The sequence below is a fragment of the Pteronotus mesoamericanus genome, unplaced genomic scaffold (genome assembly GCF_021234165.1).
Source record: "Pteronotus mesoamericanus isolate MK-2021 breed Mesoamerican mustached bat unplaced genomic scaffold, CSHL_Meso_final scaffold_31, whole genome shotgun sequence".
NCBI lineage: Eukaryota > Metazoa > Chordata > Mammalia > Chiroptera > Mormoopidae > Pteronotus > Pteronotus mesoamericanus.
The window spans coordinates 26,411,383-26,437,200 of NW_026555312.1; the positions used below are offsets into that span (position 1 = coordinate 26,411,383).

Sequence of the window (25,818 nt, forward strand, 5' to 3'; positions counted from 1 at the left end):
AAAAATTTTGAATTCTTAAACACAAATATCAGCTGTGTAGACACATACTCCAAACTTGCAGTTATCCAAGCATTACATTATTTAACAGTTTAAATTCAATTCCTGTGCATGATCTTGACAATAATCTGAAGAAGCAGGGAAATAAAACTTAAAAGAAACCTACCATGTTTATGGATAAATGCCAGCCCTTGCAATATTTGATACATAATATTTCTGATCACTGACTCAGGAAACAACTTGTTCCTGTGAAGAAATGAACAAAAAACAGTCATGTAACAGCTGCTAACCAACCAATCAAAACAAATAAGGTTCCTCCCCGCTTAGAGCTCCTGCTGGCCTCATGAATCTGGCTAAAGGTAGGATTTACAGTTTCATAGTGCTGTCATATATTTAAAAAGTGAAAATTAGAATTGTTTTTGTTTTTCTGGGTGGTAAAAACTCAAATAGCTAAATTCTATTGATAAATTCTAAACTGATCAAAGGGGAGCAAAGTAAATTGGAAAATGCACAACTATCAGATGAGCCAAGTGTGCAAATCTGTGCTATGTATGTACATTTTAAGAATTTCAAGGGCATAACTGCTTCAGTTCTAGAGTATGCATTGGTACTGTCTGATAAAAATATAACAAGAGCCACAAATCAGAATCACTTATGTGTTTAACAATATTTTATTTAACATATACTGAATATTACTTTAACATGCAGTCAATATTGAAAACTTACTAATGAATTTACATTCTTTTTTTTGTACCAAGTTTTCAAAATCTGATGTGTAATTTATTGTACATTTATAGCTCAATCCAGACTAGCCACACTTCAAAGAAGCCACATGTGTCTAGTAGATACTGCATTGGACAGTACATCTTTATATGGTATTTACACAAAGCCTAAAAAATGTAAGATCCAAATAAGGGCTAAGTTAAGGTTCACAAATATTAATCAACAGAATGCCAAAAATTAATGTGATCAATTAAATCCTTGACCCTGAATTATTCTTTGACTCTGAAGCTATTCTAAGTTTTGAAAGCAATCATTTCAACATTTTCATAATTTCAACATTTTCTAACATTTTTATTTCAATGTGATTGATTAATTTGGAGTTTTTATTCAAGCATTCTCAACATATGGGAAAAGGTCTTTTTTTAACATTATATTACTAACTATATGTTTATATAATATTCGAAAGTGTCTCACCAAATGGGCCAGAGGCAAACAATAGAGAAAGATAAACACTAGTCTTATCAAAAATTTTAAAATAGTATCTTTAAAAAGTTTTTTATTGATTGATTTCTTTTTTTTGAGAGAGAGAGATGAAGCGGGGGACAGAGAGACTCTGACTGGGGATTGAACCCACAACCTTGGCATATTGGGACAACTCTCAAACCAACTGAGCTACCCGGCCAGGGCCTGAAAATAGTATTGACCATATATTATTGAAATATTTTAAAAACTCACTTTCAGAGACCCAAGATGGCAGAGGAGTAAGCAGAAGCTACACTAATCTCCTTCCAGGACCAAACGTTTTCTAAAGTATAGAAAAATCACCTTGAATAATCAACTGAACACAAGCTGGAGAGGAGCCTTACAACCACAGACATACAGAGGAAGCCACATCACCACAATGTGACTCGTAGGGAATGTGAAGGAGGTGCAAGAGGGCTGGCTGGGCTCTCAAAAGCAGGAGCTGAAGTCCTGGAGGAATATTTCAATGGCCAAGGGGATTCTCCTGAGAAGTACAGGATCTAAACCCCAAGCTGAGCTTCCCAGCCTATAGCACCAGAAGCACAAAATGAACCCAGATAACATCCAGCTGTGAAAAGCAGCAGGGTTTCTGTCTGCCAGGGAGAGAAGGCTGGATACTCAGAGAGCCCTTTAAAAGGCCAACACACAAAATTTCGCTTACAGCCACTTACACTGGGCTCCAGCAGAGGAAGAGCAGAGTGGACTAGAGATGCTTGAGGAGAGGCGGGTTGGTGGCTCTAATGAAAGAGCTGAAGGAACTGTCACCAGGATCCCTGTGCTAAGTCATTCCCATACTTCAGGAGCCATGCTTCTCAGGCAGAACACTCCCCTCCAAGTGGCATCAGCCTAAGAGGTAGCAATAGCCCTGCCTGTAGGAGTTGCTCTGCCCCACATTGTGGTGCATAAGACCTGCTGCTGAGGAGTACAGCTGGAAGACTTTCACTCTTTAAATGTTAACAGAAAGTCTTCAGACAGAGGTGCATCTCTGGGAGCTCTGACACTTCAGCTGACTCTCCCCCAACCCGGTGCTAGCTAAACCAGCTTTGGCATGCAGCCTGGTTCTTTCTATACACAAACAGGCCCAGCAGAGAGAACCACACACACACTGTGGACTGCTGAAACCTCCAAACAGGTTTCCCAGGGCTAGTCACAGGTAGGGTTTGACTTAGGCGTGTACGAGAGTCTTGCAGGCCTATGTAATACATAGAAACAAATACAAAGAAGCAGCCAAAATGGGAAGACAAAGAAAGAGACCCCAAATGAAAGAACAAGAGTATTCTTCAGAGGAACTAAATGAAATGGAAGCAAGCAAGTTATCAAATAGAGGATTTAGACTAATGATTATAAAGATACTCAACAGCATGAAAAAAAAAGACACAAACCATATGAAAGGACCAGTCAGAAATAAAGAATGCAATTTCTGAAATAAATAATGCACTGGAAGGAATACCCAGTAGGTTAGATGAAGCAGAGGATCAAACCAGTGATTTGGAAGACAAGGTAGAATAAAACGTCCAGGTCGAGCAGCAAAAAGAAAAAAGAGGAGAGCTTTTTTCAAAAATGAGGAGAGCTTAAGAAACATTTTAGACAACATGAAGCATAACAACATCCACATCATGGGAATACCAAAAGGAGGGGAGAGGGAGCAAGGGACTGGGGAGCTATTAGAAGAAATAATGACCAAAAACTTCCCTAAGCTGGTGAAAGAAAAAGACACACAAGTCCAGGAAGCTCAGAGACTCCTGAAAAAGTTGGACCCAAAAAGGTCTACACTGAGACACATCACAATTAAAATTACATAGTTTAAACATAAGATAAGAGTCCCAAAAGCCACAAGAGTTGCAGGTAGTTACCTACAAGGGAGCACCAATTATATTGTCATCTGATTTGTCAACAAAAACATTTCACCAGAAGGGAGTGGCATGAGATATTCAAAACGATGAAAAGCAAGGACCTACAACCAAAGCTACTTTACCCAACAAGGCTATCATTTAAAATTGAAGGAGAAATAAGGAGCTTCCCAAACAAGAAAAAGCTAAAGGGATGTTAACAACAAACCAACACTGCGACAAATGTTAAAGGGCTTGCTTTAAGAAGATGAAAAAGAGGAAGAAAAATAACAGAAAAATATAGTCTAACAATAAAATGGCACTAAATATGTATCTATCAATTATCATTTTAATGTAAATGGCTTAAGTGCTCCAACCAAAAGACAGAGGGTAGCTGAATAGTTAAGAAAACAAGACCCATAAATATGCTGCCTCCAAGAAACTCACCTCAGATCAAAAGAAACACACAGACTAAAAGGGAATGGAAAAAGATATTTAATGTAAATGGAAAGAAAAAAAAGCTGAGGTAGCAGTACTTATAGCTGACAAAATAGACTTTAAAACCAAGGCTATAGTAAGAAACAAAGGAGGACACTACATAATGATAAAGGGAACAATCCAACAAGAGGATATAACCCTAATAAACAATTATGCACCCAACATAGGAGCACCTAAATATGTGAAGCAATTCTTGACGCACATAAAGGGAGAGATCAACAGAAATATAGTCATAGTTGGGGATTTTAACACCCCAATAGTTGGGGACTTTGATGGATAGATCTTCCAGACATAAAATAAAAAAGGAGAAGCGGCCATAAAGGACGCAGTAGATCAAATGGATTTAACTGACATCTTCAGAGCATTTCACCCCCAAGCAATAGAATATACATATTTTTCAAGTGTACATGGATTGTTTTCTACAATAGACTACATGTTAGGACACAAAGCAAGTCTCAATAAATTTAGGGAGACTGAAATCATATCAAGCATCTTATCTGACCACAGTGCTATGAAACTAGAAATCAATCAAGAGGACCACTGAAAAACACTCAAAGACATGGAAGCTAAAGAAGATGCTATTGAGCAATGAATGGATCAATAATGAGGTCAAGGAATAATTCAAAAGATACCATGAAACAAATGAAAATGAGAACACAACTATCCAAAATCCATGGGACACAAGGAAAGGAAACCTAAGAGGAAAATTCATAGCATTACAGGCCTATCTCAATAAACAAGAAAAAGCTCAAACAATCTAACTTCACACTTAAAAAAAACTTGAAAAAGAACAACAAACAAAGCCAAAAGTGAGTAGAAAAAAGAAAATAATAAAGATCAGAGCAGAAATAAACGAAATAGAGTCTGAAAAATGTTACAAAAGATCAATGAATCCAAGAGCTGGTTCTTTGAAAAGATAAACAAGATTAACAAACCTTTAACCAAAGGTTTGAAAAGGTTTAACCAAAGAAAACAGAGAGAGGACCCAAATAAATAAAATCGGAAATTAAAAAGGAGAAATAATGCCCAAGAAATGCAAGAAATACAAGGATTGGAAAATATTATGAACGACAACATGTCACCAAACTGGACAACTCGGACGAAATGGATAAATTCCTAGTAACATACACTCTTCCAAAACTAGACAGATTACACCGAGTGAAATTGAAGCAGTAATCAAAAACTCCCAACAAGCAACAGCCCTGGACTGGATGGCTTCACAGGTGAATTTTACCAAACATTCCTGGAAGAACACCTCTCTTTCTCAATCTATTTCAAAAAATTCAGGAGGACAGAGGATCCCAAGCTCATTTTATGAGGCCAGCATTATCCTAATGCCAAAACCAGATAAAGACAGTACAAAAAAAGAAAATTCTAAGCCAGTATCTCTGACGAACATAGATGCTAAAATCCTCAACAAAATATTAGCAAACCAAATACAGCAATGCATCAAAAAGATCATACACCATGATCAAGTGGGATTTATTCCAGGAATGCAAGGTTGGTACAACATTAATAAATTAGTAAATGTGATTCACCACATAAACAAAATGAAGGATAAAAACTACATGATCATATCAATAGATGCATTAAAAGTTTTGATAAAATCCAGTACCCATTTATGATAAAAACTCTCAGCAAAGTGGGAATAGAGGGAACACATCTCAACATAATAAAGGCCATATATGACAAACCCAGTGCCAGCATCATACTCAGCAGGCAAAAACTACAAACATTCCCCTAAAGATCGGGAACAAGATAGGGAGGTCCACTTTCACCCCTCTTATTCAACATAGTACTGGAAGTCCTAGCCACAGCAATCAGACAAGAAGAAAGAAAACACATCCAAATAGGAAAGGAAGAAGTAAAACTGTCTGTATTTGCAGTTGACATGATACTATATATACAGAACCCAAAAAATTCCACCAAGAAACTACTATGACTTATAAATGAATTCAGCAAAGTAGCAGGATACAAAATTAATATCCAGAAAACAGTTGCATTTTTATATGCCAGTAACGAACTAACAGAAAGGGAGATTAAGAAAACAATCCCATTCGCAATTGATTCAAAAAGAATAAAATACCTAGGAATAAATCTAGCCAAAGATGTGAAAGACCTGTACTTGGAAAATTGTAAGACACTTAAGAAAGAAACTGAAGAAGATACAAATAAGTGGAAGTACATAGTGTCTTCATAGATAGGAAGAATTAACATCATTAAAATGTCCATACTACCCAAATCAATCTATAGATTCAACACAATCCCCATCAAGATTTTAATGACATATTTCACAACTAGAAAAAATTTTTAAAAATGTATATGGAACCACAAAAGGCCCCCAAAAGTAACAGTGATCCTGAGATCAAAGAAGAAAGTTGGAGGAATCATGCTACCTGATATCAAACTACACTATAAGGCTACAGTAATCAAAGCAGCATGGTACTGGCATAAAAACAGTCACATTGATCAACAGAACAGAATAGAAAGCCCACAAGTAATCCCACACCTTTACAGTCAATTAATATGCAACTGAGGAAGTAAGCACATACAACGGGCTAAAGACAGTTGACTCAATAAATTGTTTGGGAAAACTCAACAGGTATGTGCAGAAAAATGAAACTAAATCACCCTCTTACACCACATACAAGAGTAAACTCCAAATGGATTAAGACTTAAGTTTTAGATCCAAAACCATAAAAACTGTAGAAGGAAACATAGACAGCAAAATCTCAGACATAGCTTGTAGCAGTATTTTATCTGATGTATCTCCCCATGCAAGAGAAACAAAAATAAATTAAATAAACAAATGAGACAACATTAAACTAAAAAGTTTTTGCACAGTGAAGGAAAACATCAACAAAATAAAAAGACAACCCACTGAATGGGAGAACATATTCGTCAATACATCTGATAAGGGGTTAATATTCAAAATTTATAAAGAACTGACAAAACTCAACACACACACACACACACACACACACGCACACACACAAAACCAAACAACTCAATTAAAATATTGACAAAGATCTGAACAGATAACTTCTTGAAAGAGGATAAACAGATGGCCAGGAGACACATGAAAAGATGTTCAATGTCACTAATCATCAGAGAAATGCAAATGAAAACTACAATGAGATACTATCCTATACCTGTCAGAATAGCTATCACCAATAAGTCAACAAACAACAAGTGCTGGAGAGGATATGGAGAAAGGAGAACCCTTCTGTATCAGTGGGAACGCTGATTGGTGTGGCCACTGTGGAAAGCAGTATGGCAATACATCAAAAAATTAAAAATGGATCTGCCTTTTGACCCAGCGATCCCACTTCTGGGAATATAAGGAACCCAAAACAATAATTCGAAAAAACTTAAGGACCCCTATGTTCATTGCAGCGTTATTTACAATTGCCAAGATGTAGAAGCAGCCCAAGCGTCCATAAGTAGATGAGTGAATAAAACTATTGGACATTTACGCAATGGAATATTACTCGATTGTAAAAAAAGAATAAAGTTTTACCCTTTGTGACGGTTTGGATGGACCTAGAGAATATTATGCTAAGTGAAATACAAATGGCAGAGAAAGACAAATATCATATGATTTCACTTATATGTGGAATCTAATAAACAGACTAAACAATCTATCATCGTCACAGATAGCAGGATGACAGCTAAGGGGGTAGAGGGATTAAGCAAAAAGGAAAAAAAGACTCATGGATATGGACAACAGTGTGGTAGCTGCAGGGGGGTGAGGTATACAGGGACTAAATGGTAATGAAAAGAAATACAACAAAAAAATTATTAAAACCAACAAAAAAAAAAAGAATTCACTTTCATAAACTATAAATTTTAAAAGAAATATTTTCATCCTTGCCAACAATTTTAAATTTGTAAAATGAATGCTATATACCGAAGTTTATAGTATCAGAACAAAGGTTAATGTATATTGGTTTCCAATTGAAATGGAAAAGTTTATTTGAATAAAAAGGCTCCTGAATTAATCTAGATCCTCAAAAGAATGTTTCAGGAAGTTAAGTACCAAAAACAAAGTATAAAACTACCTCTTAACATCAAAGGCCTTTACCATATACACTTGTTAATGGTTAAATTTATACCTTTGATATTGAATAATTTTCTAAATAATGTAATTTTATTACCATGTAATTTAGAAATCCAGGATTGAATACTGAATTTCCAAAGTTGATTCTTTTTTAGTGTTCATTTGCTATTAACCACTTCCACTGACAGATATGTTTTAATCAGATGAGAGTATATTTCATATATTTATAGGTACTTAATTTCTTCTGCATCAACAACTACATCAATATATCATGCATGTTTATCATTTCATACATTTTAAACAGCATAAATTATTATTAGAAGCCAAAAAATTAAGATTACCCATAATCTTTCCACCTGATTAAGAAACTATTTTGGCTTTTCAGTATTCTAATCTAATCCTAAATCGTATGCATGCATAACTTTTATATTAGGTATTGATGTTACGTAAATAAAATTTTGCTTTCTGTTTTTTATCTACTTATAAGCATTTTCATAATATTTATAATTACCATTTTTAATGGCCTCAAAACAATTCTATTAATGTTATGTGTTATAATCACCAACTTATTCTCCCATTGATAGTTATTTCTTTTAAAATAATTCAGAGCTAAGTGAAGCTTGGTATAATTATTTAACAGAACATCCTATGGTAAGTATGAAAATTATATATCAGCATTAAAAAAGCCTGTTAAGTGAATGAATAAAATAAAATAAAGTAATGTATGACTATTAAAATTACAACCATGCAAAAAGTAGGCACGTCTGTATAGAAGGGCTAGAAAAAACTCTAGAAAATAAACACTGATTTGGGAGGTAGAAATCTTTTACTTTTATTTTAACTGCTATTAATGTTATGGTATCAGCCTGGAACATCAAAAGGAAAAATATGATCAAAGAAAAATTCACTCACCATCCTGAGGCCTTGGGTGAGTATGTGTATGTGCGAAAGAAATACAGAGAAAACTCAACATCAGTCTGCTGGGAAATTTATTTCTAAAGAATTTGAAGATATGTTGTTCAACTCTGGCTTTAAAAGCAGACAAAATTTTGGACATTAACCTCCCAGATAAGTGATTGGCAGCTATCTCCTAAATATTATCCTCCCCAAACTCATGGCAAATGACTGAAGCTCTTCCTCTTTAGATTCTGTTCATAGGTTTAAAAATTAAAATTAGAATTTCCTTGGTATGGGTAACACATTAAGTTTTATCATTCACTTAAGCATTCTAATGAGTTTATTAGCTCCTTTTTAGAAAGCTACTTCACTCCTTCCTCCATTCTTTTATTAATCTTTCACAAGATGCTTAGGAGAACGATGAAGATAATTTTCTCAATTTTGCCCAAGACCAACTTTATTACTGAGTCTTAAATTATAAATAGATCTTTGCTTCAAAAACTATAGGGAGATAGTATGTGTGTTTATATAAAATATTTATTTTGATTTTTAAGAGATTACAGAAGAAAAATAGTAGCTGTGTCATAGCTAGTTCTTCAACAGTAGATATTATCCTTTGATGAAGAGAACAACTAATGAGTTTAAATCTACCTCTCAGAATCTGAATATTGTAAACTGTGGCATACTGAAGGAATCCAAGGAACTCATGAAGGAGATAATAAAAGTACAATTTTCATAAAATACAGACATACCTGTCTTTCATTAATTGATAAAGGTTTTCTTTCATATATTCAAATACGAAATAAAGATGGTCATTTTCTCTGATAACTTCTTTTAATTTAATCACATTGGCATGATTAAGTTTCTTCAGAGACTGCAACACAGCAAATAAGCATTAAAATTCTTACAGCAAAGTTACAGAAGTTGGCAAAATGTTACCAATGCTAGTAGGTATGATAATTATCTTAAGTAATATTCCATTTCTTCTGAATTCATTAATGAATTAAGTTTTAATATCTACAAAATTTGTAGTATGTCTAAAAACATTTTAGAACACCTATTTAAAGTAAGCAGTAAATGTTTTAAGTAATTAAGTGCAAAAATAAACCAAGTCAACAGTAGCCACCAAACACTTCAGTTTGTCACTTTTTTCTCAGTATATTCACTAGGTCTAACTTTTTTCTGACTTATCCATTCAGAGGTCTCCAAAAATTTATCCAAGTCACACAGTATAAAATATAAAGAAATGGTATATAGTAATTTTAAAAGTTGTCTTTTCTTTGATAATATAAAGTAAAACACTCTTTTAAAAGTGAGAGTATACTTTCAAATATGAAGGTATAGTTATTTTCTGTTCTCCACTGAGATTTTGATGAAAAATGAGAAATTACTCTAGGAAGATAAAGGAAAAGGTTAAGAAATATAATTATTCTTTTCTCTGTAGGAAGCAGTACAAAGATAATCTTCTTAGCTACTGTCCTTAGAAATGAGATAGGTATGAGGTAGAGTTAAGGCCTTCTCCAGTTCTTTTCATCTCTAGGATTTTTACCTTAACTTCTCTCAAGTTCATGCATTCATCCCAAGAATAAAACTTCCTCTTCATCCTGAAATATAAAAAAGGTAAGTTTAGTGTACAGAGACTGAGGATTTGAAAGCACAAATTAGATCACTGGCTTTCTTTCTCTGTTTTTAGTTCACTTTGGGCAAGCTACGACTCTCTCTCTTCCCTCTTACTTAAAAGCAAATCACCTCCCTTCTATATATCTCAAGGCTATTTGGTATAAGTTCATGACTATGTCATATCTGAAATTCTGCTTTAACACAAAAGTGAAAGAATCACCATTAATCTTCCTTTCTGGATGAATTCTCACTTTTCTCTAATTAGTTTTACTGGGCTTTTCTACAAGGGTTCCTTCCAAAAGGCTCTCTTTCTAGAACTTAAAAGATAAATATGAAATATTATAATTAGGTGGAGTGGGGGAAAATTACAAATTTTGGTAGCAAATTTAGTAAAATGTCTTGTCTGACAACTTTTATATCACTACCTCAGCTTTAAACAAGAGGTCCATAAAATTAAGTGATTTATTTAAATCAGCAATAATTCAGAAGTAACCAAACTTTAGAAATAGCTTCCTTAAATTTTGTTTTTACTGCCTCTCTTCCACACTAATGTTGGTTACCATTAAAGATAAACAGATAAAAAGTGAATTTAGGGTAATAAAGTAATCCCAATATCTATACCATAGAAAGAGATTGCATTATTTATATGAATGTAATTTTAGTCACCAAACAAAGTGGGAGACAAGAAAAATAGGATTTATGTTTTAAAAAAATGTTTCTTTAGGTATAGAAATTACAAGAGTGATTATGAAAAATCAGAACCCTATATACCCTAGTGCTTTCATTTAATATTATAATTTCCTATTGAGGTGTTCTAGAAGATTCTCAGGAAGCTTGGAGTTATCCTTATTTACTAAACTAATTCCTACAGGAATTATTCTGAGCCTCTACAAGAGTGTAAAACACAGGGGTAAGGAATCAAGTAAAGGAAAAAGCAGCATTAAGAATTAGCCACACACCATGGTGGTCAAGAAGGTGGCTGTGGAATTGCACTGCCTGGATTTAAATCCTCAATCAGCAGCTCACTTATTAAACAGCCTTGGACGAATTATTTAATGACCTCTCTGTGCCTCAAATTCTTTATCTATAAAGTAGAAACTACTGCAAAAGAAAGGCTTATGGTAAACTGTCTAGCACTCAATAGATACCAGATGTACCCAAATCTATGATCTACAATAAGACACGAAGGGCATCACTGTTTGCACATTTTCTCAAGCAAACAAAGGAAAAGAAAGATCAGCTCCAAAGGTAAACTTTGCAGTGTTGTATATGGTACCTTTTGATGGCCACCAGCTCTCCAGATTCATTACTCTTGCCCATCAGCACACTCCCATAGGTGCCATCTCCCAGCTGTCGCATGGTTGTGTACCGGTTCATCTTGGAAAATAATGCAGCAGAAGTTGTTGATTACAATGGCTTCTTTGTTGGATATAAAGTTAAATGCTTCTTTATTTTTATTTGTTTTTTCTCTTAGACTGTTGTTGCGACACTGGTGACAGGTTTTTCATCATTAAACATAGGCTCATTCCCAAGACTGAGCCTACGTAGGTTCATGAGTTATAGCAATCAGGAATCCGGCAAGGAAACAGTACATCCATTTTTATAAACACCCTATAAAAATAAGGATAAAAAGAATTTTCATTAAAGAATCTCTTCAAGAAATTTACTGGTAATATATAGCACAAGGAAAAATTATAAATAATATAAATGCTAACGTGTTAAACATTTGTCAGTAAATTATTTGTTCTTTTTTGGAATGAAGTTCACATTTAACAGACTGATAATACACATTTGGTGAATGCTTCATTCATATGGTACTATGCAATTTATCCCATGGATGTTCAATAAATATCAGCCGAATGATGTGTATGGTTTCTTTTTTATTGAATATAACATATTATTCCAAATCAGACCTTGGGGAATCAGACATATATATCAATCCTTTGAATCGATTTCTGCATCACATTTAATTAGGACCACAATCCCTTGTGTAAAACTCCTGGGCCAGATCTGTTTGGAATCCAGGAATTTTCATGTTTTAGAAAAGTAATATGGTGCATATACCATATGTTATGTGATGTCTCTCAGTCTCATAATGTACCTACAGAAAAATAGGTAAAAAGGATACTCAGTAAAACAAAGACTATGAACGGCCTCCCATCATTCAGGTCATATTTTGTTGCAAATGAGTTTGCACCAATTTATTTTTAAAATTTCTTCTTTCAGAGGGCTGTATATTTCAAAACTATAAGTAAGCAATTGTGGATATATCTAAAGGGTACAGGTTTCAATAGTTCTGATTTTATTTTTATGATTACAGGAAAAGAAAGCACTAGCTTTACTGTCTACTTCATTACAACATTCGTTTCTTTCCACTGTTCTTAGCTCCACATTTCATGGAACTGTTTCTCAGTTCATACCTATTTTTCATTCTTATTTTTCTTTAAAAAAAAAACTCTATTATTCTGTTACAAGGCTTTATGCTTACTTGCAGGATGTCTGACACCATTAAAATAGTGTGCTTTTAAATGTCTTTTATAATTTGATACTTCATTCAGAGATTATTTTCCTTTCATTGTAGTGATGTTTCATTTTTATAAAATCAAATCAAATCATAGAAATTGTTTCTCTACTACATGCCTAAACTTAGGACTGACAAGAATGTGATGTAGTTGTCAATGTATCTACACTTCCAACAAGAGGCTTTCTGGAGAAAGAATAAACAAGTGTAAAGAAGTACAGTAAAACTAAGTTGTTTCTTATATTCAGGAATGTATTTGTCCACAGGAAACTTTGGAAGAACCCTGTGGGGCTTCTCAGTAACAGGGAGTGTTTATTAATTTATCATTTATTTTACTTCATACAGATAAGAATCCCTTCAAAGCTACCTGGAGAATAATTTAGGCTATGCTAACTCTGTGGCCAAGATCTTGAAAAAGAAATGACAATAGCAGCTTCCAGTTCTATTGACTGGTTCTTTCATTTCTCTCAGCTTGCATCTGAGCAAATGGTTTCTAAAATGCCAGCAAATGTTTCCCCTGTTTATGTAGTTTTTTGCAAGTGGTCTTTATATTATATATAAACACATATTATAAATATTAAAGTATTAAAATAGAGAAAGGTAACATCCCTCTGCAGGGTACCTGACCAAAATGTGTACTTGCTTTTATTAATTTTTCCTTTACCTACATAAGGAAATATAATTTTGAAAGATTTTTTGGGTTGTCTGTTTTGTATTATGTGCTATGATTAAACTATGAGCTGAACTGTATTTCTTCTGATCATTTAGAATGTTATGAAATATGTATTTTGCAATTTACTAGCAACATGTTACATTACTTGACATTCTTTTCTTGCTACCCTTTCTAAGGCGACATACACCTACCTCTTTTTAAGGAAATGGTGCTCTCTATAGGTTTACTGTATAAATAGCAATACAGAGAATGTAATTGTCCAAAAGGCCATGATGTCCATCATACCAGTAAAATTATAAAATAAAAACACAGAAGGATTAAATAACCTATCTATGACCAGTAAGAGAACCAAAGATGGAGTCAGTCTGATACTTGCATTAGCCTGAAGCTGTGTTTTTTCAGTGTACACCCTAACTTCTAAACAACCCATTCTTACTGGCTTTTACAGTCACTGATACAGCCGATTGTAATAAACTACCTTGCTTTTCTCTCAAACCATTCAGCATCTACCCTACAACGAAAGCTGCCCCCCACACCTTAAGATTTCTAACCCAATTGCCTCACTCTAAAACACCAAGATGCTACATATTGGAAAGTGCAAATGGCTTTCCCTAATTAACAAAATCCTGGGGCTACACCTGGCTTATCCTATACCTACCTGAAGGACATTGTAAAAATAATAGGTCAGAAACAGTGAAGGGAAAGAAAATGTGAGTAAGAGAGACGGGAGGCCACCTGGAGCTCCCCTCATGAAAATTTTATTTTTTTACCTCACCCTGAAAATTATTTAATTAATACATCTAATAGGATAATAGTATTGCTTTCCTTTGAAAATATGTTGCATATGCAACAATTACTTTCATGTTAATACCTAACTGAGGGTCTAAGAGGTAGAAAGGAATGTCGGCAATTCTGGAAAATGACACATTGCTCGAGAAGGGAATTAAAGAGGGAGCTGCCCAGGTGGGAACAGAAGTTCAGAGGTAAGAGAGTGTGAGAAACAGTAGACAAAACTTTACTTTGCAGTGACTTAGCCTGTAAAAGTGGAGTTAATTGCCTCTTTTTCTTTCACTATTAAGACAATGAACCACCACTACCACTAGCACTGCTAGCATAAGAGATCATTCAGTCATTAATGACTTTTCACAGTTGGCCTCGAAGCCCAGTTTTAGAGTGGCTACTGGAAATTTCATTCCAAGCCTAACCAAAGGACTCTTAAGTATACACTGGAAATACAAAGTTTACTTCAAGTGAGGGTGGCCACAGGGTAGGGTATACTTATATTCAGGGAAGAATAAACAAGGAACATGTCGTGTTGCGACCTTTCAAGGCTGGACAGGTTCATGGGATTCATGCATATGGAAGAATATTCACGGAGCCGTTGGGATGTCTGACATGCCTTTATTCAAGGGTGGACAAACCACACAGGCTACAAGCTTCGTGTCTATGTCTGCACACCAAGGCTCTGTGCATTTTCTTCCATCTACCTGAGTCTTGAGCGGCCCTGCCTTGCCTACACTGGCTGCAACACAATTGGAATAGGCGGCAGGATTTGTACGTTATGGAAATGGAGGAGCCAGCAGTGGGATTCCCTGAGGGCAGCCTGGACTGGTGGCCAGGCTCCTGGCAGCTTGGCTTTCCCCCCGCCCCGGACTGGCCTGAAGTCAGTGGTGTGCATAGACACACAGATTGTAGCCTGCGTGGCTCACCCACCCTTGAATAAAGGCATGCCAAGCATCCCCGTGGCTCCACGCATTTTCTTCCATCTACCTGAGTCTCAAATGGATCTGCTCAGCCTAGACAGGCTGCAACACACATGGTCATTTCCCAGCTTCCTTCACTGGGGTGGTTGAATGCTGGAGATTGTGAATATGACCCTACCCGACCGTTAGTAGAACAAATTTATGTACCATGCTCCCAAACAAAAATTTTGGAAAGGTCTCTTTTGAGTCATGTTAATTAAAAAATAAATAGCTCTCCAGAGTGAAATGCTAACCATTTCAGCTGTCCCCTTACAATGTCCTAATGTAAAGACACATAGATATAAAGGGTTTTTAAAAAAATCATTATTCCCATGTACCTACTCACACAAACTATTAATACTTTTATCAATGTAGCATAGCAAGGTCCTAAACCGATTACTAATCAAAAGCAGTGTATGTAATTCAAGAAAAACAGACTGCCTACGGGTCCCCAGTTCACACACAATATTTCTCTAAAAGTTAAATATATTCTTCTCTGTTGACCTATAGAAAGCTAATTCTGCAAAACAGGCATGTACTAACATGATTTCTTATGTACATGAATATTTCTCTATATATACTTATTTCCATATATATATGCAACAAGTCAAAGCCCAAGTATATGTAATATAAGGATGATCCTCAACAGAACTGTTAGGAACTTACAATTCCTGCAATCAAGATACAATTATTTACTTATTTTCCTGTGGGTTAAACAAACCTTATATTCTGATTGAAAGAAAAAGACATTGATTTAGAGGCCTAATTATTGACCTACGTTAAATACCCATAAACTATTTCTCTCCCTTTCCAGTTTTCTTATTTTTATGTAAATGCATAATTACTGCTTATCAAAGTGCACAATTACTGTAAAGTTGAGCTTTATTCTCAACAGCTTCTGTCAGTTAAATAGGGATTTAGACAGGATTAAAGAAGATTAACAAAGAGGACAAGGGAGGGTAAAATTTGTGTCTGCCACTCAAAAGATACTGGTAGGATGTCTTCAACTTGTTTTGTTGAACCTAATGTAATATCACCCCAAGGCTGGCATTAACGTTTGTTTTTTAAAAAGTAAAGTCTTAAAAAATCACTAAGTTGTTTAAAAAGAAAAACAATAAAGATTTCAAACTAACTAAATCATGTTTACAAAAATTAAAAGGTAGGCTTTTACAATGGAAAAACAAAGATTCCGTGTTAAAATATAAAAGCACTGGTGCTTTGTGCTAATAGTCACAAACCATTTCAAAACGATAAACAAAACGTCCACCAGAGATCAAACCCTTGCCTGAGACCAGCCTCTTGTAGGCAGTTAAGTGGTCGCCTTCAGAGAAAATACCTCCTTTCCCCCATCCCGCAGCGGTGAATTGGAAGCGGTGAAAGTCCCAATAACTTTGACTCCTATGAGAACTCCGTTATCATTAAAACAAATGTCTGCTCATTTAAAAGAATTATCTAAACATAATTACATAAATCTCTTTTCTTTTATAATTGAGATTACAAACCACTAAAAATCAGTTTTATTGGTCCCCTCACCTTCCAATCCGTGTTATTTGCAGTAAAGAAAGTTTTCTTTAAACCAATGTTCTAATCCTTTTTCTGCAAACCGAGTCCCTTAAAAGATTTCTCCCTCCATTTTTTATTTGTAGCAGTTCTGGACTCAATTCGCTGCTTTCCCCGAGACCCGACCCCGCCCGCCCCTCATTTCTAAAAGTAGTTTCCCCTCTAGCCCAAGCAGTAGAGGGAGGGAAGGAGATATGAGCGTGGCGGGATCCTAGGATAGAGGTTTGGGGACAGGGGTCCATCGGATTAAGGATGTCCTGCCGTCACCCTCCCTAAAGCGACCGACCCCTACCGTTTAAGAGCGCAGGAAAGGTGGTCGAGGGAGCGTCCGAGAGCAACGACGCCGGAGGCGCAGGCCGACCGCTACGCCCGCTTCGCCCCGTGCTCGATCGCCCCCCTCCAGTCCCTCCCCTACCAGTGTACAGGCCCCTTCCGTCCTCGGAGGTTGACCCTGGCAGCAGTGAGCGTCAAGGGGACATACTGAGCCAGCCTCACACAATAGGCTTGGGCTAGGTAGGAGGGGAGAGTGAAGGCCCCGCAGCGGGTTTGGGATTATCTGCCCCGGCGGGCCGCTTACCTCCTTTGCTCTCTGTGAAGCTCCAGCGTCTTATGTGTTTCATCTCCTAGGAAACGCGGGGAGTGCGCCAGCTCCTGCGCAGCCCGCCAATTTACGCCCGCCCACAGGGGGGCGTGGTCGAGCCGGACAAGCCCCTGCCCATCTTGTGTGCCCCGCCTCCTTGAGGGACGGGGCTTCCTGGAACACCTGAGCATCTAGTGAACCCGTTTGGATTTCTGACGTTTAGATTTGGGGCTTGGGAGTCTTGATTGCCTTTTCAGGTGTCTGTAGAAAGTTCGTTGGTTTGCTCTTTATTTTGTTTGGTTTTTCTGCAATTCATTCTACCATGTCTTGCTCAATTCACTAAGTCTGTTTCCCAGGCTACAGAAGGGCAAGAGAAAGGCCCTATGTTTGCCTTGTGCTTGTGTTTTTATGCATATAACACCTGGAGAAAAACTACTCTTTTGTTGCAGTTCCTTATATTGGTCAATTCCTGTTATCTCTTAGGCCATACTTCTAAATTTGTTTTCATTTATTCATTCAAAGAGCCAACTCAGTAGCAGTCTCAGTGATAGATGGTGGTACTGTGTTGGCCAAAAAGTTTGTTTAGATTTTTTTCTGTAAAAGACACATTTTATTTTCATCAATAACTTTATTGATTTGGATATTTTGAGTATGTTGGCCCTCTCCCACGTGGTATAACATTGATTGTTGTCAATTAATGTCTTGATCTGATCGCTATTAACTTCAATTGGTCTACCCAACCACAGAGCATCATCCAGTGAGAAATCTCTAGCATGAAACTTCGCCAGCTACTTTTGACACATTGGATCAGTCACAGCACCTTCTCCATACACCGCATACCTCTTTTTTTGTGTGTTTCAGTTGTGGTTTTACCTTTCTTGAAATAATAAAGCATAATATGCTGAAAATGTTTGTATTTTCTTCTATCTTCAATATTAAAATGGCTGCACAAAAATTCACCAAAATTGTGATAAGTTCTTTTTAAATGCATGCCAATATAACAGTTGTCACAATACAATCTAACAAAAATTGTTTCAAATGAAGTTAAAGACAACTAAGTGCTATTAAAGCCATCTTACGGAAAAAAACAAACTTTTTGGCCAACCTAGTAATTACAAGAAAAATGAGTGAAGATGTGAATAAATAAGCAAATAGTAACTACCCTAGAGTTGCAAGAGAAGGGTACACATGTTACTGCAAAATAATAATAATAATAACACTTCAGACTGGCTAGCAAAAAGGGTCTATACATCAGAAACATGATATACAAGGTGGTGATGTATCCATTTAGTAATTATCAATTAGATGGCAGGCTTTAGGCTTGGCACTGAAAATAATGCCAAGGTAACAAGACAGACATGCTCATGGCCCTCTTGTAGTTTAAAGTGAAAGAGGCAGGCAAACTAAAAAGTACATGTTAAATTATGGAGGTCTTACATGCACCATTATGAAGCCTAAGCCATACCATGCTGCTACAGTGGACCACTGAAGAATTTTCCACAGAGAAGTGACATGTTCATATTTGCATTTTAGAAAGATCACAGGAGCAGAAGTGGGTTGGTGGATTTGAACAGTGAGTCTGAGGGCAAGAGAAAGAAAAAGAAAAAGAGGCTATTGTAATTTATCATGAAGAAATGATGGGGATCCAACTGTAGCAGTGATGATGGAAACATAACAGAGAGGGACAGATTTCAAGGGATATTTTGGAGTTAAAATCGACAGGTTCTTATGGCTTAGTTGAGTGGTATGCACAACTCAGTTGTAAAATATTAGAAGAAAAGCAGATTTGAGGAAAGAGGATGGACCCAGTTTTGAAAACTTTGAGTTTGAGAAAAATCCATTGGAGGTCACAAGAAGGCACTTTAAAATACAGATTTGTAACTTAGGGTTATGTCAGAAGGTTATTCCAAAACCAATATATCGGAATACTGTGGATGAAGTAAGTCATGGTTTGGATGAGAAAAATTAAGAAGAAAGGAGCTGGGATTCTGGAAAACTCCATCTTCTAAAGAATGCGAGAGAAAAATGGAGGCAAGAGTGAAAGAAAATTCAGAGAAGCAGTAGAAGAGCTCAAACAATATTTCAGAATGAGAAAAGGTAGGTTTAAAAAAACAGGAAATGAAAAGAAAAAAAGAGGACAGCATGACCTATTAGATCTTATGAAGCCCTCCTGGTTTGCAACAACTGGATCATATGTAAAGCATAAGTTTTATCACAATGTTACAATAGGAAGAATAGAAAATCTCTGACCACTCCCCAACTCCTTCTAAAAGGTACCAGTTACTCCAGCAGGTACAGTAAACAAATGTGAAAGGCAAATCTTGTCCAAAAGCAAATTCAACTTGATCACAGCAGCAAGAACACTAAGCTTTGCACCAATGGCAATGGGGCTGAGCTGAACCAGAGACTAAAAAATTAACTCGGGAGTCTGGGAAGGGGCTAAAGAAGTCCCAAACCAGTAGAATCATCTGAATCCTAGAAGAAACAAACACAAATCATCTTTGGAGAAGTATGCTCAATTTTGGCCTCTAGAACATATGAGCTCATGACAACATGACAAATGAACCCCTTCAAGCAAGGCTTTGAAGGATTTCAGAAATTGGAAATACTAATTTGAATATAAAATAACTATGTATGAAAAGTATACAGAATCACACAAATGAACCAAGAATATTAGCAAAATAAATAAACTGTTAAAAATAAACATCATAACCCTGGCTGATGTGGCTCAGTGGATTGAGCACTGGCCTGCAAAATGCAAGGTCACTGGTTTGATTCCTTACCATGAAGGTCGCCTGGTCGTCTTTCATCTATGCAATACCATCTCCTACTAATTTCCTGTAGTTCCTCTGCCTCAACCACACTGGCCTTCTCACCATCACTTGAGAGGCTCAGGCCTTTAAGACCTTTGCGCCTTTGCTCTGACTTTCCTTCTGCTTGGAATTTTCATCCTCCAGATATCTGTGAGGCTCACTCCCTTACTCCCTTTTGATCTTTATTGAAAAAGTGCTTTTTCAGTGGAGCATTCCCTGACCACCCTAACTACCCACACTGCTAATACTTCGTGCACACCGATACTTTATTCTTTTTTCTTTTTAGCGCTTCTCACAATTTAACATCTCATATGTTTTACCAGTATATGTTGTTTGTTTTCTGCTTCCCCCAATGGAATGGAGGCTTTCCGAAAACAGGGATTTATGTTTGGTCACCAGTGTATCTGTCCCTTAATCAGTACCTGGCTCAATAAATATTTGTTGAATGAATAAATGAATGTTTTTTCTAGCTGCTGTGTGGAGAAAGAATTGTAGCGCGGTGAGTGGGAAGTAGGAAGACTAGTTAGGAGACAGTGGCAACTACACAGTTAAGATACGATGGAATGGAGAAGTGTAACAGCAGGGGAGACAGAGGGAAGCATTGTGGTGTCCAATCACAAGTCAGCCCTTAAACTGATTCAGTTGATTGATTGAAACCTTAGGAACCTTTGAAATGTGATTCTTGGATGGAACCTCCTATGACAGAAGTCACTTCCTCCTCTAATCTCAATTTGGGATGGTTCTGATTGTTTAAATTGCCCTTCTATTGAATGATAACATGTTACTTTGAAGTTCCTGACCATTAATCTGAATTTCACTCTGTATGATCTGCAGTGGACCACTTGTTTTTGCCTTTCCAGTATTTATTCCTCCCTGTCAGGTATGCCCCCAGTTTTCCTTTGGGGAGACACCCCTGACTCATTTATTTTTGTGGTTCAGCTTCAAGGATGGACATGTGAGCTACTCTCAGTACCAATGGCTGGCTTACATAAATGGCCACATGACTCTGAGAAACTGAGAAAAAGACCTGCCCTTTTTGTTAAGGAATCTTAGTAAAATGAAGGCCCGGAGCATCTGAGTGCCATTTTTGCGAAACATATTTGCTGAGTATGAGCACAGAAGACTGCAGGGCTGAGAGGGAATGAAATCACTTCTGGATGACAGCATTTGAGCATCTCCATTGAGTCATGCCTCAATCTATTCCTGGTCTTTTCAACGGCAAGAGCCAGAAAATTCCTCTTGTTGTTTCGTCATTTGATTTTGCTTTCCACTTAAATGGAAAGTGTTCCTGATTTATACAGAACAATAAAAAAGACATACTTTTTCTCTCACATGTTCCTCCTTCTAGTATTTGAAGTTGGCTGCCCTATCTCTCTGTGCCTTCCACTGGCATCCCAGAATGACAGGGTGAAAGATCATCCAGTCAACCCAGCTTCCGCACTGAATTCCCACCTCAGTCTCAATACCAAGTGCAGACCCTGACATTCGGTGAATGACTAAGGGATCAGAACATTCCGGGTTCAATACAGTTTTTTTATTATATGGTACTCTTCTACTTTTTTCTCAACTCTCAACTCTGATCCTGCTAGCCTCAAGTGACATTTGTGGGTTATTACCCGTCCTTAAGATTTAAATTATTTCCTAAAGAAATGTATCAACTATATAGGATCATGATCAAATCTTAACTCCAGACAAGTTTTGCATGGTCATAATTTTAAGAATACTTTATTTTTCTTCGCAGCACTTACCACCTTTTAATATACTATATAATTAATTATTCATTTTATTGTTTGTTTGTTTTTCCCTTCCATTTCTACTATATTATAATCTACACAGGGCAGGGATTTTATGTGATTTGTTCATTAGTGCCTGTATTGCACGTAGAAGAGTGCCAGGCACATTGTAAGTGCTTAATAAACATTTGTTGGATGAACAATGGAGAGTCTGCCTTTGAGCAGTTCATGTTCTAGAACTTTTTGCATTTTACAGTCTGGTAGGGACTATGTCTTTTAGGCTTGATTCGCTTGATTTTACCCAATTATTTCTTGGATTTTTTTCCTTATCAACTGCTTTATATTAGAAGCATTTAAATTTTTATTTTAAAGGAGAAAAATTTACTTTCATTTTTTCAACTGTAAATTAATTGAAAAAAACTGAAAAACACAGGCAAATTTTTAAAAAGAAAATAAATATTATCTCCTTCTGTTTACTGTTTAATATTTTGCTGTATTTTTCTGACTTTTATTTTATTAAACCTTTCTCAAGGATATGTTTATTGGTTATAGAGAGAGAGGAAGGGAAGAGAGAGAAAGAGAGAGAAGCATGGATTGGTTCCTTCCTGTATGTGCACACAGGCAGGGGATTGAACCCCAAACCTAGCTATGAGGGTGAACCAAAAAAAAAACAAAAACAAAAAAAAAAACACAAAAAAAAGTATGGAGGGCAAGCCCCTTGTAGACTAGGCTTCCTCAACTAGGTGAGTGTTCTAGGAAGCCATGTGTATCAGTGTACCGGCTGGTGTTGTTGTGAGAGGCTGCGTTCAGTTTTAGTGAATTTTTTCTGAAGGCTTTCAATGCATTTGCCCATTTCATGATGGGTGATTTATGGGCACAACTGCCCACACTGCGCTGAGTGTTCAGCGGTTTTTGACCAAAAACAATATGACTCCTGTCCCCCACCCTCCCTATTCACCTGATCTCACCCCTAGCAACTGTTTTTTGTTTCCTAGATGAAAAAAGTCCTCAAAAGGAAACGTTTTACCAATGTGGAAGAAGTGAAACAAACAAAAAAAAAAATGGCAGAGGCACTAAAATCCCTCAAAATTGTTTTGTGCATTGGAAGAAAGTCTCGATAGGTGTATTGTATCAAATGGAGAATACTTTGAGGTAACTGAAGTTTAAATATGTAAGAAGAAATACACAATATTTTATAGGTAAATTCCAGGATTTTTGGGTCCCCCTCATATATGCCCTGACCAGGAATGGAACCTGTAAACTTTGATGTACAGGATGATACTCCAAACAACTGATCCATCCAGCCTGGGCCCCACATCATTTTTAAACAAAAAGTTTTATTAAACATAAAAGCTGGTATCACTGAAAAAGCCATTTCCCTAAACAAACAAACAAACGTATTTTCACACTAAACAGTGGAAACCACTTATCACCATGTAAACAGATTTTCCACTAAAGCAAGAATATGTGTGGATGTGTTAATTTTTTACCAATATTCCCAGCTTGTAGTTTTTTGTTATTGTTGTTGACTTGAGAGAGAGGGGTGGGGAGTGGGAGAGAGATAGAGAAACGTCAGTTTGTTGTTCTGCCCATTTATGCATTCGTTGGTTGACTCTTTTATATGCCCTGACTGGGGATTGAGCCCACAACCTTGGCACATCAGGATGATGCTCCAGCAACTAAGCTACCCAGCCAAGGCACAGCTTATAACTTTTTACCAGAGCAGAGATTCCAGCACCATTCAGTGATACACGGCAGCATCTTGGCTAAGTGCCACCCCAGTACTAAAACCCTCCGCACCTACCTCAGAAACATCCCAGAGGTTGCAGGCAAAAGCCAGGAAAAACACACATCTAGTAGATCAAAAGATGTTGAACACAAAACAATCGATTCGAACTTTAGGCATAACACCTCCCTTTGGAGGTCCATAATCATCTTGAAGGGGCAGGAATGGGAACCTGAGATCTGGCTTATCTGTCAAGAAGCGGCTACTTCACTGCATTATGTTTAAACAGACTATTCAGTTGACTTCATTGCTGTCACAAGTAAGTCTAGAGCCTGTCTTGCTTAGGAGGAAGTAATAAATTATATCACCTCAAGTATGTTTGCTTCTGTCAAATGAAATTGTGGAACTGATCTTTATCAATATGTTTCTAGGTCCAGAAACTTTGTTTATATGTTTTTTTCACTGACTTAGAAGATTTTACTGTAATACGATATATCGTTAAGTTCCTGCCTAAATCAAAACCTGAGATAAAAATTTTAAAATACTAGAGGGACATTATAAAGACAAGTGACCATTGAAATCCCAATATTTCTAATTTTTTTTTTTTTTTGCCTTTTAAAAATGCATACGTCTTGATTGGGGTCACAATGGAACATTTGGGAGAGGGTAGGTTAAAAAAAACCTTGGGAAATCAGTGAAGCTTTTTAAGCACAGAAGGTTCATGTAAGCTTCAGATTTTCAAAACACCATACAAGTCTTTAGTAAGGGTAGTATTTAATTGGCTTCATACAGAGATATTAAAGATATTTATTTAGATATGATTTTAAGTGTCAAGATATATAGTTTTTTAAATAAAAATAGCTTTTCTGTTGCTTGTTTAGTTATAAATTAAAAATTAGACTTAGCACAATCTGCTAGATATTTTTACAACACTCATGCTCATTTTTCTGTTTACTTGTGAACAGTCCTACAAAGCCTGAATCTTGGGTGAATTAGGAAAAGTAAAGCACTTTTTTCCTGAGGATAAATGACTATCCTTTCAAAATAAAAACATAACTGCAAAAAGTAAGTAGCAAAGGAGAAGGAAGCTGATTCATGCTACCAAACTCAGATGAAGTTCAGCTATTGGGTGTTTTGAGGGACCCCAGAAGGTGTCTGGGATGGGGCCAAAGAAAAGAGAATTGGCTGAAAGTCTGTAAAAGAAACAGACCTCATATCTTATCCTTTGGCCCACCCAACCAGGTAATTGTCCCTCCTATCTCAGTAGAAGAGCAGATAAGGTGCAGGCTGAAATCAGGTGGGTTCAGAAAGCTACTGCATTTTGAATGGTGAGACCCTAGGCCACTTTCTCTGCTTTCCAGAAAGACGGCAACTGAATTATGTCATAGGTAATAGAATGTTACCCTCTGGGAAAGTGGATTGAAACAAGAAAAAATCGTGCAGATACTGACAGTTGAGTCTCCAAGTTGACAAGCCCCATTCAGATGAGGAATCTGAGACACAGGAGGAAATTCTGTGATTCAGAGGGGGAAAAGCAATTCAGGGAACATTAAAAAAATAAGAAAAGCAAAGCAAACTCAAAACTATAATTAATATCCTTCAGGACATAAAGAGAAAATATTGTATCCATGAAACAGAAAGAGGATTCTATAAAAGGAAATAATATTCAGTGAACAATAAAGAACTCTTAGAAAAATAAAACCAGGATAGCATTCACTTTTGCCCCACATCCTTGCTAACATTTGGCATTGTCCTTTAAAAAAGAAAATTAACCATTCTACTTGTTGCAAAGTATCTTATTTAGTTTTAATTTACATTTCCTTGAAAACTAGTAACATTGAGCGCTTTTTTAATGTATGTATATCTTAGCCATTCTTACATTTTCTTTTATGAAGTACCAGTTCAAGGGTTTGTTGTTGTTTTTTTTGGCAATATTTTTATTGAGTTGTTTGTCTTCTTACTGATTAACTTGAGTTCTTTATATATTCTGCATACAAGTTCTTTGTCAGATAGATGTTTTGCAAATATTTTCTTTTTTTGGCTTACTTTTTCTTAGTGGTCTTGTTTGATGAGCAGAAATTTCACATTTTGATAATGTCTGTTTTTCACTAACAATTAGTGCTTTTTGTGCTCTCCCTAAGAAATCTTTTCCTACCACAATGTTGCAAAGATATTCTCCTATGTTCTGTTCTTGAAACTTTGCAGTTTTATCTTCTAAATTAATCACAAATTAATTTTTGTGTGTAGCGTGATGTAGGGGTTGAGGTTCATTCCCCCTCCCTCAGTGAATGTGTAAAGTTAAATCAAACTTAACCTGGGATAAA

The 25,818-nt window shown here is 36.4% G+C and overlaps 1 protein-coding gene across 3 annotated transcripts in view; it reads right to left on the reverse strand.

Moving 5' to 3' along the window:
- MAK (male germ cell associated kinase) overlaps window positions 1-11,717 on the reverse strand; it is a 90,810-nt gene extending 79,093 nt beyond the window's left edge. For all 3 annotated transcript variants that reach the window (XM_054592113.1, XM_054592112.1, XM_054592111.1), the window contains exons 1-4: window positions 11,423-11,717; window positions 10,076-10,130; window positions 9,279-9,400; window positions 164-243 (exon numbers count right to left, since the gene is read on the reverse strand). In XM_054592113.1, the coding sequence (XP_054448088.1) occupies window positions 164-243; window positions 9,279-9,400; window positions 10,076-10,130; window positions 11,423-11,523 (358 nt within the window). In that variant the 5' untranslated portion in view covers window positions 11,524-11,717. The remainder of the gene's footprint in view (window positions 1-163; window positions 244-9,278; window positions 9,401-10,075; window positions 10,131-11,422) is intronic.
- Between the last annotated feature and the right edge of the window lie 14,101 nt (window positions 11,718-25,818).